This window comes from Manis pentadactyla, chromosome 5 (assembly GCF_030020395.1).
Source record: "Manis pentadactyla isolate mManPen7 chromosome 5, mManPen7.hap1, whole genome shotgun sequence".
Classification (NCBI taxonomy): Eukaryota; Metazoa; Chordata; class Mammalia; order Pholidota; family Manidae; genus Manis; species Manis pentadactyla.
Window position 1 is genome coordinate 168,506,474 of NC_080023.1, and position 18,588 is coordinate 168,525,061.

Here is an 18,588-nt window from a genome sequence, read left to right on the forward strand (position 1 = left end):
GTGGGGCTTGTCTGAGATGGCACTGGAGTTGTTACCTCTGGTGGCCTCAGCCATGTATACACACAATACACACGCATGAACACACGCACACACACTTTAGTCCATGCACACACAGGTGCTGAGGGTAGAGGAAGGCATGTGAAGACACACACCATGGGTTGCAAATGAGTGGGTTGAATTTTTACTGGACCTGCACAGTATATACATTTTTAATGTGAATTTATGGCTAGCATTGACAGAAACTGGAGACTTCTCATAAAATCTGAATGACCTTTTCTTTCTTTTTTTAAAAAAAATTTATCTGACATTTGTTGAGCTCTTCCTGTGTGCTAAAGCACTGAACTGCTTAGCAAGGTTGGTACTGTTATTATTCAATATAATAATGATGTCATTCTTTTATAGGTAGGACAATTAAGGCTAATAGAAATTAAGTAATTTGCCAAAGGCACACAGCAAGTTAAGTGTTTAGAACCCAGATTCTAATCCAGAGAGTGTGACCCCCAGAGTTCCTTTTTGTTTTGGGGTTTTTTGTTTTTTTTTTTGACCTGGAAGCCTTGCTCTGGAGGCCTGGTGCTGAGTGGCCCCTGCGGGCCTGGACCCAGCATTCAGTTCACCCCAGACCCCACTTAGGCTCCCTTCACTTGCTTGTCACCTGCCTGCCCCTTGGCAGCTTCTGAGTTTGTGACTCCCCGATATCCATTACCTATTAAAGTGAGCATTTTGGCAATTTCTAAAAAAAAAAAAAAAGAATTGCAGAGGGCTTTGCAATCTGATGGATGCGCACCTGAGTGTTGCCTCTCTGCCACTGCCTGACTGTGTAACTTTGGTCAGCTGACCTCACCTTTCTGAGCCTCAGTTTCCCTCCTCTGTAAAATAGAGGCCAAAGTAGGGTCGCTCTGGGGAGGTGAGAGGACACGATAGGCACAGGCTCAGCCAGGCCAGGCCACCAGCAGGAGCTGTTACTGCTATTGTCAGGGCTCCTGAAGGTGACCCAGCTCGGCAGGTGCTGCCTGACTTCTCGGGGAGCCTGCTGGCAGCCGTGAGTGAGGGCCTGGCGTCTCCACTGCCAGGGGAGCACAGCCAGGAACGCGCGCCAGCCCCTGGCAGATGCGGTGCCCTGAGCTCGTGCCTTTCTCCACCAGGCCTTCGTCAAGATGGTCGGGCATCACGTTTCCTTCCTGGAAGCCCACGTGCTTCAGGCTGAGCGGGACCACGGGGCCTTCTTGCAGGTCCTGCGGAGGTGGCTGGGCCCCACGGGTCTCCCCTCCTTCAAGAACGTGAGTACCTCCCCTGCTCCCACCTCCTCCCAGACCCCGGGGTGGAGAGAGGAGCTCCGGAAACAGAAGGTCAAAGGGCGTGGCTCACTTCTGCAGACTGGAAGTGGTGTCTGGCTGGCTGAGGGAGGGCTGGCCCAGGTGGTTGGAGTGTGGCAGTCCCTCCCTCAGCCCTCCTTGCTCTGAGTGGAGCTGCAGGGCAGTGACCTCTGGCTTCATCCGTCCATCACTTACTGAGTGCCTGCTGTTTGCCGAGCCCTGCGGCCCACTGGGGTCACTGTAATAAGGAGAAACAACCCCTGCCCTCCCGTCCCTCCCTGCACACGGGAGGACATGCTCAGGGCGACACCCAGAGTTCAGGCCCTGTCGTCCTTTGCAAGGCACGGGTCAGCCTTGAGCTGAGCAGAAGGCTGGGCATGGCGGAGGGCCGTCCAGCCTGTGTGTGGCCCTTTGGGACTTGCAAAGGCCTCTCCCTCCTACATCTCTGCTTTCCTGGGAGCCTCCTCATGACCCTGTAAAGAAGGAAGGGTCGTCATTGCGCCCTTGAAACACTGAAGCGAAGAGTGGTCCTACAATCTAGACCTTCAATTTTTAAGACCTATCAGTCTTTCCAACTTATCCTCTGCTGACCCCCTAGTGCAGGGGACACTGGGCGATACTGGGAGACAGTTTGGTTGTCCATTGGAGGAGATAAGTGCACCTGGCATCTAATGGGTAGAAACCAGATATATTAAATAGTGTACAATGCTCAGGGCAGCCCCAGAGCAGAGAATTATTTTGCTCTCAATGCCAGTCAGGCTGAGTTTGAGAAAGCCCACCCTAGCTCTGTTTGATCATGACACTAATGACGTCTGTTAGGTCTGTCCTAAGAGCTGATGTGCCCTTCATTTGGCATCTAGTTCTCACACCAGTCTTTGGAGTTGGGTACCTTTATCATCATCCCGTTTTACAGATGAGGAGGCTGAGGCTCTGAGCGGTGAAGGGGCTTGCCCAGAGCCACTCGGCCTGGCGTGGCAAGCCTGGATTGGAGCCCTGGCTGACGGAAAAGGTGTGTGCCCAGCCAGCCACCCTACCCTGCCCCCAGCAGGGTCTCTCACTCTCCCCCGGGCTCTGCCTGCGGGTCCCTGCCACTGCTTTGTTCCCTCTGTCCCCTCCGCCTGCCCTTGTACCTCCACTTAGTGTATCACCAAGGCTCACTTGCCGAGTGTGTACAGTGTTCCAGGCGCTGTGTTAAGCCTTCCGTGTGTGCTGATTCATTTACCTTTCCCAGCCGTCACGGGCACTGGGCATTAATGCCAACCCCATTGCACAGGTGAGGAAATGGGAGTTTGGAAAGTTTCAGGGGTTGCAGTCCTGCAGCCTGTGGGCAGAATTGGCCCCTGTGAACTCATTCTGTTTGGCCAGGGAATGTTGCTTAAACGGTGTGATGTGGGGCACCTGGCTGGGCATTCACTCCCGAGGCCCTGCCGGGGTCCCACTGCTGCTTCTTGTACACCTGGTGCCTCCAGGTCAGTGACTTGTCCAAGGCCAGGAATAGCTAGACAGTGGCCTCACAGACGTCGTGGTCTAGAAATGTCTATTGGTCCTTCAGAGCCCAAGTTAATGCCACCTCCTCTTAGAAGTCCTCTGGGATTGTTCCCTTTTCAGACACGCAGCCTCTCTGGCTTCCAATGACAGTGAAGTCAGGAGCTGCTTCCTTTGACCTCCTCTCCCTTATATTATGGTGACTGTTCCTGGGTGACCGGGAGACCCCGGTCACCCAGTGTTCTGCCCATTGATGGCTTAGAAGCACCCTGGGGAGAAGATCAGAGGACCTTGGCTGCCCATGGCCTGTAGCAATGACCTTAACGGTGGGGCCTGCTGCGCCCTTGGCCTCTGCCCTCTACAGTCTTCCGCAGTCCGCACAGTCGTCCCCGCGTGGTTGGCACCAGGGTCCCCATGTGGAGGTGGAGACCAAGGCTTAAAGAGGCAGAGGCTTGTGTCTGAGGTCAGGGCTGAGGTTGGAACTCAGGCCCGTGGGGCTCTGAAACTGGGGTTCCCTGTCCACTGTCACAGCAGGGTCCCAGTGGGGTGAGGCTGCACATGCCAGGACCTGTGCCTTCTCATCTCTACCAGACTTGGGGCCCCCCCAGGACTGCCTGTGGTGACTTGTTCCAGGAAATGCATCCCAGCCGGGGGTGAGTCACTCAGCAACCCCAGCATCTTGGCCCCAGGAGGACTTTGTCTGGGGCAGGTGGTGCGGGAGAGTGTGTGCAGATCCAAAGGTTTCCGGGGCTGCCCCTGTGCCCCGGGGGGGAGCCGGAGGGGCCCTCCTAGAGTAATGGCGGTCACAGCCTATGCTGGAGCCCAGACTCTGCGGGCACCTCACATCCCACCCCACGAGGTGGGCCTGGTCATCATCCCCGTTGTGCAGATGGGGAAACGGAGGTGCTAAAGGATTGAATTGCTTGCCCACCCAGAAAGGTGCGGAGCTGGGATTCAAAACTGCGAGGCCTGGGCCCGGAGCTGGTGCTCTGCACAGTGCGGCCCTGCCAGGCTTTCTGTGCCTTGTCCCAGCGGGCTGGAACTGCTGTGGGGGTTGGGGGGCCCTCAGAGAGCACCCAGATGGGTTTCCTCCAACGCCCGGAGTGCACACTACCTCAAGTCCGGTCCCTTCAAGCCCACGGTGGACCCTTCCCCCGAGTCCACACCAGGCCCTCCCCACCCCCGCCCCAGATTCCATCGCCTGCCCCCCACCTGCCCTCCTCAGCCTCCGAGGAACCTGGGGGGTGGAGAAGGCTGGGGTGGGGCAGGGGCTCTGGGGCCTGGATTGGCCCCATGGGAGTGCTGGCCACCACTCCCCTGGAAGCCCATCCCCCACAGGCAGCAGGCCACCCCTCGCTGTCTGCCCTCATGGCCCCCCCAAAGCGAGGGGAGGCATGGGGGCCCCCGTCATGGGGGTATGGAGGGAGGGCTCCCCGCCTTCACACCTGGAGCTGCCCAGGGGCCTTTGGGGTTTGTCTCCTCCCTGCTAGTCCAGCTGGAACAGTAGTCCCTGGGGGACAGGGAGCCGGGGAAGCAGGTCCTTGTCTACTCTGACTCCGCCACCCCAGCTTCCACTCTTGCCCCCTTGTCCCTCTCTTCCGCCCTGTGCAGATGTAGTGGGGGGGGAGGGGCAGCGAGGGGGAGGGGCGGCTCGGGCAGGATGCCCCAGCCCGCCAGGAGTGGAGCCGGGAAGCAGTCCTGCCACCTTCTGCCCCAGCACCAGAGCCTTGGCACCGTCCCTGGTGCTGGCTGTGCCTGGGCTGGCCCAGGACGCTGTCGAGGGGAGGCCTGGGCGAACCAGACAGAGTCTGCCGCCTGCCTCACAAGGAGCTCCCCGCTGAAGCCCGGGCCTTTTACCCCTGACTCCAGCTAGCAGAGGTGTGTGCCGTCAGTCCAGAGATGGGGGCTGGCCTGGCACCCTGGGCCCTCCACGTACAAAAATGGACATGTTTTCAGGCTACAGTTTTAATGCTAATGGACCTATTTTCATGGCACAAAGGTCTGTATTTTCATGCTGTACTACTACCAATTTTCTACTATACTTTTACATTGACTCTTATAATGTTCTAAGATTTTAAGAATTGTTTTTCTCTTTCTCTGTAACTAAACCCCTTCTCTGGCATTTTTTAGCTGTGTGGCTGTGGGCAAGTCGCTTAGCCTCAGTGAGCCTCAGGTAGCTTAACTGTCAGCTGACGGGCATGCTCGTGGAGGCTGTGCATGCTGGAAGACTGGTTTGGATTGGATACCAAGTGGTGAGGATGTCCCCTAAAGCAGTGGGAATAAAAACGGAGAGAAAGACTCCGGAACTCAGAACCTTGGTGGATCTGAAAAGCCAGCTTTGCCTGTAAATAGCGGAGCGGTCCAGGACAGACTGCCTGATTGCTTGGTACTGAGCACATGTCATGGAGATGGTGACACAGAGCCAGTCTTGCCGTGCCAAGCACATTGCCAACACTCCACAAAGGAGTTGCTGGTTTTATCCCCATTTTACAGGTGAGCAAATTGAGGTCCAGAGAGGTTAAGTCACTTACCCAATGTTACACAGCTGGGCATCAGGATAGGAGCCCGCATTCTTCACTCTGTCCCATGTTGCCTTGGGAGGGAAGCTAGTGTCCAGTGGGAGAGCACAGACAAGGACCAACGCTAAGAAAATTCAGTGGAGAGTTGTTTCTAAAGAGGGCCCTGGCTTGCTCTGAGGGGGCCAGGGATGGCCTCTGATGAAGGGCCACATAAGCTTAGACCTGGATAATGAGTGAGAGCCGGTCTGCAGTTGGAAGCCAGGGTGCCCCCAACAGGGGACCTGCAGGCACACAGGCTCTGAGGCGGGACTGAGGGACAGCAGGGCCTCCGCACGGGCTGGCTGGGTGAGAAGCGGGGAACGGAGGGAGACAGGTCAGGGCCAGGCTGGGCAGGGTCGCAGGCCACAGAGAGGCATTAGACTCCGTTCTGAGGGCAGTAGGAGCCCTGGGAGGGCTCGCAGCAGGAGAGTGACTTGGCAGATTTGCTTCACTTGGAGAATTGCCAGGGCTGTCCTCTACCCTGAGTTCAGGCTGGCATTCAGAATTGGTGACGTCCTGTTGGGACTTGAACAGGAGAGCTGAGCAGGCCATGTGGGTTCCTTCCAAGCTTCAGGGCTCAGTTGTTAGGATGCATTTCCTCAGCCTGCAAACACCTTCTACTGTGCCCTGAGCTCACTGGAATCCTTGGCTTACTGGGTCTCAGGGACCCTGTCCAATTGGAAGAGAGAAAAGAGGCTCCAGGTGGGGGCCCAGGTCTCCAGGGATGAGTGCCTGGGTCCCAGGGACCATCCTGCCTGAGGAGGGGGCCCAGCAGCCTCACACAAAGGACCCTGCAACTGGAGGTTGTTTCAGGCGTGTGCAAAGGTGAAAGCGGGAGACGGTGCCATTTGGGACGTGGATCTTGAAGGGAGACCACATCAGGTTGCCGTGTCCCCTTGGCCCAAGCCTGGTGCAGCCTGGTAGCCACCATGGGTGTTCTGCTGATTGCACCAGGCCCTCCTCTCCGTGCCTGTGTGCAGAGGCATGGAGCAGCCTCAATAATTTCTTGTAAATCACTGTTTATTTTCTGCCTGAGCCAAAACATCTTGTTCACAAGGTGTCATTCTGATTAATTTTCTGATGGATGAGAGGGTGGCGCTTTCCAAGGAAGGCTTTTTGGCAAATAGCAGAACCACTTGGGGCCAGGTCCTGATGCCCACACAGAGCCAGGCTGTGTGGGTAGACTGTGGCCTGGCCTGACTTGGGCCTACCTGACCCACCTGTTCACTCCTCAAATGCCCATGGGGCAACCTGGTAACATGAATGAGTATGTCTGCCAGGTGTGATATAGTAAGGAGTGGTGGGGTCTGTGGCAGATTGCATAGCCCAGGCCTCATCTAAAGGGCTGGAGATTACCCAGCAGCAGCCTTGTAGAAATGGGGGCCAAGTATGGCCAGATTCTCCTATTTGGGGGAGGAATCTGGAAATCTGGAGTTTTGTACCTTCTGATGTCTGAAAGTCAGCAGCTAATGTTTCTAAATGTTAAGCACTGTGGGAAAAAGCTGTTGCACCTGTGGGTTGCACCCAGCATATCTCCAGGCCTGGACTATAGGCTGATGACCTTTAGCCCCCAGGCCCCACACCTCTGGAAGGTTTTGGGACCAGGGAATGGTGAAGGCTCAGCTCCGGCACCAGCAGGCGCCCTTCAGCTTTTTGCAGCAGCATGACGAATGACCAGCAGCCTCACCGAGTATCTGCTGTTGCTCCAACTATTGGAGCTGTATTGAGCATGTATGTGAAGGCTGTCCATGCCTTGTCTCAACTTCCTGTAACGACACAAGAGGTAGATGTTACTATTCCTGTTCACAAGGAAGGAACCTGAGGCTCAGAAAGGGCTGTTCCCTTGCTCAGGGTCACACAGCATAAGCGGCAGAACCAGGATTTGATCCAGCTTTGACCTTGTTCAGTGTTTCTCCCCTCCCTTTGTGATCTCCCCAAGGGCAGGACCACAGCCTTGATTGCAAAGGTTGCACACTGGAGACCTTTGGGTCCAGTCTGCCTACTGACATGTCCTTTGGCCAGTGTGGTATATGTACATACTAATTTGAATTAATTGCCAGCACCTGAAAGCAAATTTTGCATAAGAATCTGCATTTCTGGTTTCTCTTGATAAAATCAAGGTCTGGGGCCCTGAGCAGCAGGTCTGCTGAGACACCATCTGGCCCAAGTCACCCATTCCAATAGTTCCTATTTGTAGTAGTTCCAATTCGAGGTTCTTACCCAGGTGGAGCACATAGTAGGTGTTCAGTAAATATTAATCAGTGTCTGCTCTTCAGGCTCCCAGGGCCTTGATGGCCTCCCCAGGCTTCTCCCGGGCAGTCCCCAGGCCATGGGATGCTGAGGTGAGCCTCCTCCCACCTGCTCTCTCCCCCACAGCTCGGCTGCCCCAGGGCTTGCGGGGAAGGTACCGGGGGCTGGGGGCGGGGCCGCCCTGCCCGGGCTGCCCTGTAGGAGTCGTCGGGGCCAGGCTGGGCGTCTCCTCCGCTCCAGGCCCCAAGCCCCCGCCTCCAGCTCCCTCCCGGCCCAGCCCCAGGAGAGAGGGCAGGGGAGGGAGGAGCGAGGCTCTGCAGCCTGGGCCGCCCCCCTCCCCGCCGCCTGCCCATTCCCCCTGGAGGGGTGACTCCGGGAAAGGGCCAAGGCCTGGCTGGGGCTTTATCTTGGTGGTGGAGGCAGAGCAAGGCACCAACACAAAGGAGGCAGAGGAGATCTCATGGCGCCTTCTGCCGGCCCTGTACCAGCCTCTCCCTCTGCGCCCATCATTCCTTGCGGTAAAAGTGCAACATGAGCAGATGGCAAATATTACTGCAACAATGAAGGGCGAGTGGTGCTTGGTCCCCAGCGCCCTCCTTGCCAAACCCTCCACCAGACTGGCCCCCAGGAAGTTACTCAGCACTCACATGTTAGTGGGTTTGCTGGACTCCAGTATTTCATGGCTGGCGGGGGGCACAGGGGGCTACTGGCAGGCTGGTTTGGGAACTAGTTTTTTTTTTAAAGCATTGCATTCTTGTTGAGATTTTGAGGATTAGTGAAGAGGAAGTTCCTTTCAACAAGGAGGGGTTTTTATTTGGGGGGAATGTGTTCGGAGGCCTATTGGGAGCACCGCAGCCTCTCCCTGGTTGGTGAGCCACAGTGCTGTCTCTCCCAGCACCGCCCCTGGGGGCATCCCTAGTGACAGCGTCATCCTCAGGCCTGGCTGTCCTCGGGGTGAGTGGATGCTGTCTGTGGTCTTTGTTTGTGCTGGTCCCCTGCCTAGAATACCCTTCCAGCTCCCTGCCTGGCAATGTTTATTCAGTGTTCAGGGCCAAGTGGATTGTTACCCCCACTGGCACTTGGATTGCCCCAGGCCGAGCTCCTCAGCTCCCCAGCCCCTGGTTCATTTCCCTGTTAGCTCCACCCTGAGGAGTCATCTGTATTTTCAGGGGTTGTTCCCCCAGACTGAGTTTCTCAAGCACAGGGACTGGCTTATCTTTGACTTAGTAGTAAGCAGCCAGAGTTTTTGGGGCCCTTATTTGGGCTAGCACTTACCTGCCCTAGCCTGGTTCATCTTCATGCCCACCTGTTACATGGGTACTGTTACATTCCCACTTTACAGAGGAGGAAACTGATGCTCAGAGGAGTTAAAACATTTTTACTTAGTCAGGGGTTGGCCCTTTGATTCCAGAGCCCTCCGTTCTTCATGCCCCAGGGGTTGAAACTCAAACACTGGGCCCTGAGTGAGGCAAAGGGGCCAGGTGGGGACTGTAGCCAATTGAAAAGGCATGTGCCCTTAACTCTTGCCAGGAATAAAGGCTCAGAGTGGCCTGACCTTGGCTTTTTTTGAAGAGAGGTTGGGGATTTTCATATGAAATCAATTGATTTTGAAAACAAATCTGAGCCTTAACAAAATCTCAGGGAGCCTATTCGCCGGCCCACTGGCCTCCCGCTGTGCCTTGGCAAGGATCTGTGGTGAATTAATGCCCACTGCAGAGCCTGGCCAGTGCGGGTCCAATGCCTGTTTACTGAGGGTCAGGGAGGGAGCCAGTGCCGTAGCTGTGGGGACTGGCCTCAAGATTCAGAGGCCGCCGGCAGGCGTGATCGGACGCTGTGAGCTCCAGTCCTGCCCACGGATCCTGTGCTGGGAACCACTCCCTGCTCCCCACCAGCCTTTGTGCCCCAGTACCCTCCCACCCCACACCTCAGCAGCTGCTCTGTGCCCACTTGGGGTGGTTGTGAACCCAGGCTGCCCAGGAAGCTCACTCTGGCCAGATGGGTCCCAGTCCCAGTGCCTGCATGGTGGCAACTGGGCAGCACCCTGAAGAGCCCCGGATGGGAACCTCATGTATGTGGCACCGCCTTTCCATGCCCCACCCGGCCATTGCCATTTGAGGTGGGGAGACATCATCACCTAGGCTGTGAGGTGTGCAAAGGCCCAGAGGCTGGTTCAAAAGGGGTTCTCCCTGGGTGCAGTGCCAAGGGAGGTGGTTGGTAAGGGTCCTCTACCCCGTGAATACTGTCAGGCACCCCTACTTTTTGAGCCAGACATACAGTGTTTCCTCAGTCTTATGTGAAGTGTTGACAAATGCAGGTTTCACCCTGTTTCCAAGCCAGAATGTCACCCTCAAGGTCACCTTCAAAGATTCTGCCCCCCAGTTTCCCATATCTAAAAACTTGCCCCGCTGAACCCTGCCCTCCACGCAAGAGCATAGACCAGACTCCCACTGCACTTGGTGGTGGGGGGTTAGTTTAGAAACAGGCTCAGATCTGGGTTTTGCAACCTGGGCATTACTGACCATTGGGGTCAGATCATTCTCTGGGATGGGGGCTGCCCCGTGCATCAATTGACGTCTAGCAGCATCCCCAGTCTCTACCCACTAGAAGCCTTCAGTTGACAATTGAAAGTGTCCAGAAGTTGCCAAATATCCTTGGAGGCTAAATTGCACTGCATGAAGAACCACTGAACCAGAAGACTGACAGCTGTCAAAACTGGGCACCACATGGGGTTCATCATAGCCTGCCTCTTTGCTTTTGCCTGTTTCCTGTAAATATAGAAAATAGCCAGAATAAAAAGTTTCAAAATATATGACAGTGTGGGTTCTGGAGCCGACAGTCCTGGGGGTGTACCTTGGCGGGGCTGCTTGCTAGCTCTGTGGCCTTTCACCTCTGTGAAGTGGGGCAACAGCGCACCAACCTCATGGGATCGTGAAGGTTTGACACACTTGAGTCCCTCTTTATTTGGGCAAATTCCTATCAGGTACCTCCTTTGCTGTGGGCACCATTCCAGGTGCTGAGGCTCTCAACTCATACAAGAAAGAGCTAGGTTCACTGAGGACTTCCCCCCTGGCAGGGGCCACCTGGTGCTCTGGACTGACCTGGGTCCTGCTTGCTGAACCCCAGTCACAGAGAGGGGCTGCTGGCTGGCCAGTGGAGTGAGGAGCTGCAGCTGGGAGGGGCTGTCATCATTGGCCCCATTTTGTAGAAAAGCAACCGAGGCAGGGAGAGGTAGACTGCTGGCCCACGGTTGGCCAGAGAAGCTCAGAGGAGTAGTCCAGATGCTTTTGCGTCCTGGCTCTGGAGTGTCCTGGGGTCCTGTCCTGAGCTCCCTGCCACCTCAGGATTCACCTGGCACACAGCACGGGCCCAGCAGTTGCTCAGAGGATCGGCTGCTGGGATTCACATTGTATGAAGTTCCCTTTTGAGAGGCTGACGGTCCACTTGCCCCCTTACTCTCAGGTGCCCATTTACCATGGGCAGTTCCCTAGGGCAGCCTGCTGTTCCCCGAGCCACCGTCCCACCAGGGCCAGCCTGCCCAGCTGGTCACAGCAGACCACAGCCTGGCTGAGGTGGTGGCCCAGGAATGGGACCCTCCACCAGCCCTCTGCCTGAGCACACATCCCAGGGGATGCTGGGACACCAGGGGACAGGCACCAGAGGCATCCTGGGCCCCCCTCCAAGTCTGCATTGCTCCCTCCCCACCACGGACCATGTGGTCATGTGACACACTGGGGGCCGCTTGGGTGTGGCCCCTGCCGCATGAACACGTCTCTGACGTGCTCGTCTGTGTGTCTCTGCCTCTCCATGTCTCTGAGTCTCTGTGCCCGTCTGTCTCCTGGGTTGCACACACAGCCACCGAGCTCACCATGTCCCCCAACTCCTCACCCCTCCGCCTGCATCTCTTCTCCCCACAAGGGCACCAGGATCCCTCCCTCCTCAGAGGGACAGAGGAAAACTGGGGGCCCAAGCAGGCCACCCGACTGTGTGGCATGGAGACACCATCAGGTCTCAGCCTGGGTCTGCCCTGCTGGCTGGGTGGCGCTATAGACATCCACTGCCCCTCTTGGAGCCCTGGTGTCGTCTCGGACATACGGGCACCTGGAAAGTGACATGCTTAGTGTGTAGTGAGACTTGGTATGTGGGAGCTGTTAACAACAGCTGTGAATTGGGCACTGATGGATGATGAAGTGGGTAAGCTGGGTCCTTGGCTGAGCTTGGGGTCTCCCCAGAAAGTAGAACTCACAGGCTAATAGCAGGTGCTATTAGCAGATAATTCTGAGGCGGGTGCATGCTTCTGACTTCTGTGCATGGCAGGAAAGGAGGGAGGAGAGGTCCGGGGAAGTCACTGACACAGAGAAGGACTCTGGGAGGGGACAGCTTGGCACTGGGTCGCACGGTGTCCTGGGGTGAGGGTGGGCGGCTGTGAGCAGACCAGCTGTCAGGTTCTGGAGTGATACAGTGAGCAGAGATGAGCCCCTCACTAGTGCAGATACCTGGATGGTGTCTGCAGCTCGGGTTCAGGCGTCTGGAGAAAGTGTGATTCCTTTGATGCCCCAGGAGCCTGGGAAGCTCTTGAACTTGGCTCCATTCATTAGCAACTTTCCGCTAGGAGAATAAACCACATCTCGCTGAGCAGTGAATTCATCCAGGTGCCTGTTCGGCAGATACCATCACTCCTTGTCACATTGCCAGACCCAGAGTCAAGGCCAAAGTTCCTGTTCCTTGGGAAGTCCTGATTAACCGGGGAACCTCAGTCACAGAGGGGGGCTGCTGGCTGGTCCGTGGAGTGAGGAGCTGCAGCCGGAGGGGCTGCTTCAGCACAGGACCTCGCTGAGCACAACTCGGGAGGTACCCACTGTGACCAAGGGTGGGGACCTCAGCACTGTGGCCCCCCTGCCTCTTTCCCTCCTGTGTCTGGCCTGGCCTGGGCTCTAGAGACCTCAGGCGATGCTCCGAGTGGTGCCTGTATGGGCGGTGGGCAAGAGGGGCTCAGGTCGCACAGGCATTGCTGTGACAAATGGGAGCCCACAGGCTGAGCGCTGCTCACGGGCTGGCTGCCTACCAGCGTGTTTGTACCTGGTATGGCCTCCTGCGGGCATTTATGGAGCACCTACTGTGAGCCAGGTGTCCTGATTGATAGATGAGCCACACCTTTTAGTGGCTGGCAGATGTCTGGGCACTTAAAATTTTTGAGGATCCATGTAATTAAAAGTCAAGGCAATACCAGAACTGGCTCCTCAATTGCAATTTAGTTTAACTGTTCATGTTTTGAAACTGAATGCGTTTAATAGTAGAAAAGCAATGTTATAAAATTGTACACTTGGGCCATTCACAAATTAACAACGGCATGTAAAAAGACTATGAATTCAGGAGCCATGATAATGAAATTAGCCAGCGCTCATCAAGCACTTGCTGTTTTCTAAGCCCTTTGCAGTGATACGGGCATAACACCCTTTAGGTAGTACTGTTGGGTGCCCTGTTTCCTGATGAGAAAACCGAGGCACCGGGGGGTTAAGGAACTTGGTCAAGGTCACACAGCTGGAGGGGGGACCACTGCCACCTGAGGGATTTGGGAATGGGGCACACGGGGTGTTCCTGCCCTCGGGTGGCTGCTGGTGTGGTGAAATACACAATGTGCCTCAAAGGAAGGGGGAAAGTAAAGTGGAGAAGGGCTGGGAGACCTGGGTGTGCGGCTGGGAAGTGGTCAGGGAAGGCCTCACTGAGAAGGTGACGCTGGACAGCGTGAGGTGGCTGGCGTCTCGAGGGGGCAGGGCAGGGCGAGTACAGGGGTCTCAGCAGCTGAGGGAGCAGTGAGGCCCCAGTGGGCAGCGTGCTGGAGCCGGGGCTGGAGGCCGTGGGCCCATGCAAGGCCTCTGCCCTGGAGGCCCCTGGAGGCTTTGAGAGCCATCTGCCCTGCATCTGGCTGGGTTTGAGAGGCCAGAGGTTAGGCGATGCTGGTGGCCTGGATGAGGGATGGCTGGGGTGGAGGTGGGGAAACATGGTCTATTCTGCGTGTGGGTGTAGTTCAAAGTCTCTATTGAGAGAATTGTAGATTCACATGCAGTATGAGAAACAATACAGAGAGATCCCTAGTATATACTTTGCCCACTTTTCCCCAATGGTAACAGTTTGCAAAAGTGCGGTACGGCCCACAACCAGGATGTGGACATCGATCCGATCTGTTTATCTTTGCTCTTCCCAGTTTACTCGTACTCAGCTGTGTGAGTCCCACCTTCTATACAATTGTATCAGGTCTCTACAGTTTTCTTTTTCTTCGGTTCCCGTTGCTGCAACGCCACCCCAACCAAGACACTGGGTGGTTCCAGCACCACGGGGTCGGTCTCTCTCCATGCCCTGTGCCAGCAGCCTCCCCTTGCCTCCCCCAGGCCAACCCCTGGCAGCTGCTACTCTGCCTTCCATTTCTAAAATTTTGCCATTTCAACAACATTCTGTAAATGGAATCATACAGCACGTAACCTTTCCGGGTTGGCTTTTCTCACTCAGCAGAATTCCCTAGAGGTTCATCCAAGTCGCTGTGTGAAGTGAGGGTCCGTCCGGATGCGCTAGCAGAGGTGCCCAGTTGGAGAGAGGACTGGGGGCTCAGGGCTGGAGGCGTCAGCGAGGCCTAGTGGCTGCAGCCCTGAGGCTGAGCCAGATTGCCCAGGAGGCAGAGGGGCTCTGGAGCGACCACCGAGCATGTATTGATTACGCATCTGCTGTGTACTGGTGCTGTTCTGGGCGCAGGAATAGGGCCAGGAAGGAGACGGGCGAGGTCGCTGCGGGGGCCTGGGGCTGACTGGGGCTGGAAGCCTGGGGTGGGGGCATGTGCTCAGGACCTCCTTCCTCTTCTCTCTGCAGCCGTAGCGGGCTGGGACCTCACTGAGGCCAGGGCTCAGCGCTGGGTGGAGGGTTAGACCAGAGGTTTCCAGGCATCCTGAATAGAATGAGGAAAGAGTGAAGCGATACCCCTAAGGCAAGATGGAGTCTGTGCAACAGAGACTGACCTGCCTGCTGAGGTGGCCCTTGTCCTTGTAGAGTGTCATTATTTCACAAAGGGAGGGCGTTGGTGGTGGTGGCGGGGGCTTTCAGGCTAACAGTGACTTGGCTCTGGTTTGGAGGGGTCCTGAGTCCAAGGACTGACTCCCTAGTTCCTACTTGTCCCCAGCCCGCACCCCCCACCCCTGCCATCCCCTTTCTAGCCCACCCCACTTTCCCATCAGGCTGCTCAGCGCTTCCCTGGTGAAGGAAGACTGGTACCCAGACTGAGATTCGGGCCACAGACCAGGGCTCTGGGTGCACCTGTGTCTGAGGACAGGGGAGATTGAGAAGAGGCCCTGGGCTGTCTGGATGCCTGGAATGGGGGAGAAGGGTGTAGGTGACTGTTGGGCCTTCCCTCCGAAGCTGGTCCTTCAGCGGCTGGCGGTGGCTGCTCGGCACCAGGGAAGAGTCTTGCTCTAGGCTGAGCAGGGGCATGCGGCCTGTAGGCGACTCCTTAACACCTGCTGGTCCTGGTGGCTGCCTCTGTTTTTGCCTTAATGGCAAAACAGCTGCTCACACTGGGGACCCCAGCAAACCGGTCCATTTGTCCGTGTTTGTTTTCTGCTTCCCCGAGCTAATTGGTGCTACTTTGAGCATTCTTCTGTGGAGCCCACCTCCTTCAAGGCCAGGCAACACAACCTCCGGGGACTCTGTTGGTAACCAGCCTCAGAGTGAGCCGTGTGCGGCCTGTCAGGCCAGCTGCCGGACCTCAGCCAGCTGGTGACCTGGGCTCACGGACACTAACCTGCAGGTGGGACACCGATGGCGGAAACCTGGGAAGACCAGGCCCCTGTGGGGAGGTGGAGAATCTCACTGTGACAAGGAGGCTGCTCAACTGAGCTGGGGAGGAATCTTCCTTTCTCTGCTCGAGGCCAGGGCCCATCCTGCCTACACAGAGATGCACCTGCCAGTGGCACCCCCGCCCCCAGTCCCGCCATTGCTCCCGCCGCTGTTCTTTGCCTCATAGTGTTTTCTTAGCCAGGAGAGCTGGCCCCACGCTGTCCACGGGGCTATCCTCAAATGACCTCCCTGGGGCGTGGTGCAGGATAAACACCCACCCTGGGAATGCATAGACCCCAGGACTGGCTGCAGAATTTGCAGGGCCTGCACAAAGTGAAAATGTAGGGCCCCTTTGTCAAAGCTGAAGCCTGTCAAGCAGGCCGCAGCAGAGCATTAAGCCCGTGAAGCTGGCCCTGCCCGTCCCATCAAGCGGCGCACCTTGAGTGGGCTCCCAAGCCTGCCGAGTCTGTCTCCACCTCCATCAAACGCGATTTACAGTCATATCCTCATGCAGGATTGTTGTGGTGGCTGCTCTTTCTATTGTTATTGATGATATTTAATAGCTCATTATGTGTGTTGTTCCCTCAGCACTTTGCATATGCTGCTAGGATGCACTTTATTTGTTTTTAAATGACCTGTTCATTTTGGATAGTTGTACACTTGCAGAAAATTTGCGAAGACAATACAGGGTTCCTGTCGCCCCTTACTCAGTTTCCTCCGTTGTCACCTTCCATTGCCCACCAAGGCACAGCTGTCAAAAGCAAGATACCAACACTGGGCCAGTACTGTTCGCCAAACTCCAGACTTGGTTTGGAATTTACCAGATTTTTGTCCCACACATTTCTGTCTCAGGCTCTTCTCCAGGGCAGTGCATTGTTTTTAGTGAGTGCTTTATTTTAAATGTGACCTTGTATCTCCGCTAGTGGGTCAGACACCAGCTCAGGGCAGGGACGCCAGCCTTGAGCCACCCAGTGACTCCAGAATGGGGCCCCTGTAGGTGTCCTTATCTGGAGGTGACTGTCGCAGTTGGGCTTGGGCTCCTGAGCCCTGAGTTGGTGGGAGGCCAGCCCCAGGCCCTTCCTGCTCCACCTCTGGTATTGGGCGTGTTTATTTCTCCTTGCCTGAGAGTTTCCTGTGCACCAGGCTTTGCTGCCACTGGGGCTGTGGCCCTGAAGACTGACATGCTCCTGTCCGCATGGGTCTCAGCCCTGTGGGGGGACTAACTGAGGAAAGGTGGACAAGATATGCTCTGCAGGGAAGGAGGGGAGGTGAATTTGGGGCCCTTCCCGAGGGTCTGAGGAAGGAAGGAAGCAGCACGAGAAGACCTGGGGATACGGTCTTGAGGGCCACAGTGGGTGCAAAGGTCCCAGGTCAGGACAGACCCCAGTGGAGTCCATGTCAGAAAGAAGGCCCAGGACAGGAGGGGTGTGGGTGACAGGAGGTGACAGACCAAGGGTAGAGAGTCAGGCTGAGTCAGGTGGATCTCAGCTCTAAGGGGCCAGGCAGGTGGCAGAAGGGAGGGACGGGGCTGGGGACCTCGCAGGTGAGAGCACCTGTCCCCTGTAAAGGGAGCAGCCACTGCTCAGGCCGGCTTGTCATCACCACCCAGTGAGCCAGAACTTCAGCTTCTTAAAAAGAGAAGCTTGAAATCCATTTTTAAAAGAGCCGTGGCATTTCACTTAAAAATATGAGAACATAACCAACCAACAAAAGCAACAATACTAGTAAAGAAACAGGCCAGTGGCGGCCAAGTGGGACCCGCCTGTGGTCTGGGCCTGGCCCAGGACAGCCCGTGAGGGACCGCGGTGGCCGGGCCTGAGACCACGGCGAGGAGTTGGATTTTATTCCCCCCACAAGATAGTTACCAAAGGATCAGATCTAGTTTTTAAGACGGTCTCGCAGGCTGTCATGTGAACGGGTTGAGGCCAGAGCAGAGGCTGCGAGGAGGCATAGACGGGAGCGCCCCGGCGAGGAGGGAGAGACGGGTTTGGGAAGAATCAGCAGATGGGACTGAGGGTCAGTCTGTGAGTAGGAGTCAAAGGTGGGTGAACTGCGTTGATAGAGGTTCCGGTGAGCGGATGGGCCCTGCAGTGAGTCACCTAACTACTGAAAGCCTCAGTTCCCTCATCTGCCAAAGGGTTTTGTGACACCTACACAGAAATGGGTCTGTGGAATGTATGTAGCAGGCGCTCAATTAAAAATATATATACAAGTTAAGGTAAAAAGACAGTTCCAGCCAGTGCCATGTGCTAAGAAGCAAAGCCCAGGTGCCTGGATGTTCGAACGGGATGACTCCAATGTAACGCATCAGCTGGAGGCTGGGGAGCCGGGACTCCAGGAGGGCCGGCGAGAGGAGGGGCTGGGGGCTTGGACGGCACAGTCCCGTGGCCAAGGCTGGAGAGAAGGGGCTCTGGGTCAGGAGCTGGGTCCTGGGAGCTCTAGTTCTGGAGGAGGCTGTGACACGACTGCCCTCACTAGCTGTCCTGTTTTCCTCCCAAGCCACATGAGTTTGGATTTAGGAGCCAGCCTCTTGGCAGAACTTCTAGGGGCTCCACTTCCACTGGTTTCCATGTTAATGCTTTTCCTCCAGCTAAAAGCAGGAACCTTCTAGAGCTACTGCCCGGGGTCAGCATCACCTGTAATCAGATTCCACCAGCTTGGCCCTGCTGCTAGGTTACCCTGGGCAGGGGCTGCCCAATCTGGGAGCCCCCAGCCCTGTTCCTGTGTCACCAGAACCTCATCAGCCTCCCATGCCACCAGCTGCTCTGTTTGCCAGGCTGGCAGAGGCTGGGAGCAGCCCTGGGCAGGAAGGGTCTGAGGGGAGGGGGCTGCTGCCATGCAGGCACCGTGAAGCTGGCCGGCCCAGTCCTGGGACAGGATCAGACACGCAGGGGCTGCTTACAGACATGTGGGAGGGGCTCTGCTCACAGCTTGTCTGTGTTTTGGAAGACATGGGGCCCTGGAGCAGACACAGACATCTCAGGCAGAATGGCCAGGCGTGGCCTGGGGTGCAGAAAGCCCTGGGCCAGGACCACGGGCAGCGGGGGGCAGGTCCTGTGGGCTGGCTGTGCAGGTGGCCAGTGCCAAGAGCTCGGAAAAGCCTGGTTTGAATCCTGGCTCAGCCTTTTATCAGGTGTGTGACCCTGGGCACAGGACCCACCCTC

The 18,588-nt window shown here is 56.4% G+C and overlaps 1 protein-coding gene across 3 annotated transcripts in view; it reads left to right on the plus strand.

Moving 5' to 3' along the window:
• Positions 1 to 18,588, plus strand: part of BCAS4 (breast carcinoma amplified sequence 4) — a 52,965-nt gene that overhangs the window by 26,320 nt on the left and 8,057 nt on the right. For 2 of the 3 annotated variants that reach the window (XM_036901977.2, XM_036901975.2), the window contains exon 4: positions 1,143 to 1,277. The exons of the other annotated variant lie outside the window; for it this stretch is intronic. In XM_036901977.2, the coding sequence (XP_036757872.2) occupies positions 1,143 to 1,277 (135 nt within the window). The remainder of the gene's footprint in view (positions 1 to 1,142; positions 1,278 to 18,588) is intronic. 3 annotated transcript variants of the gene reach the window in all.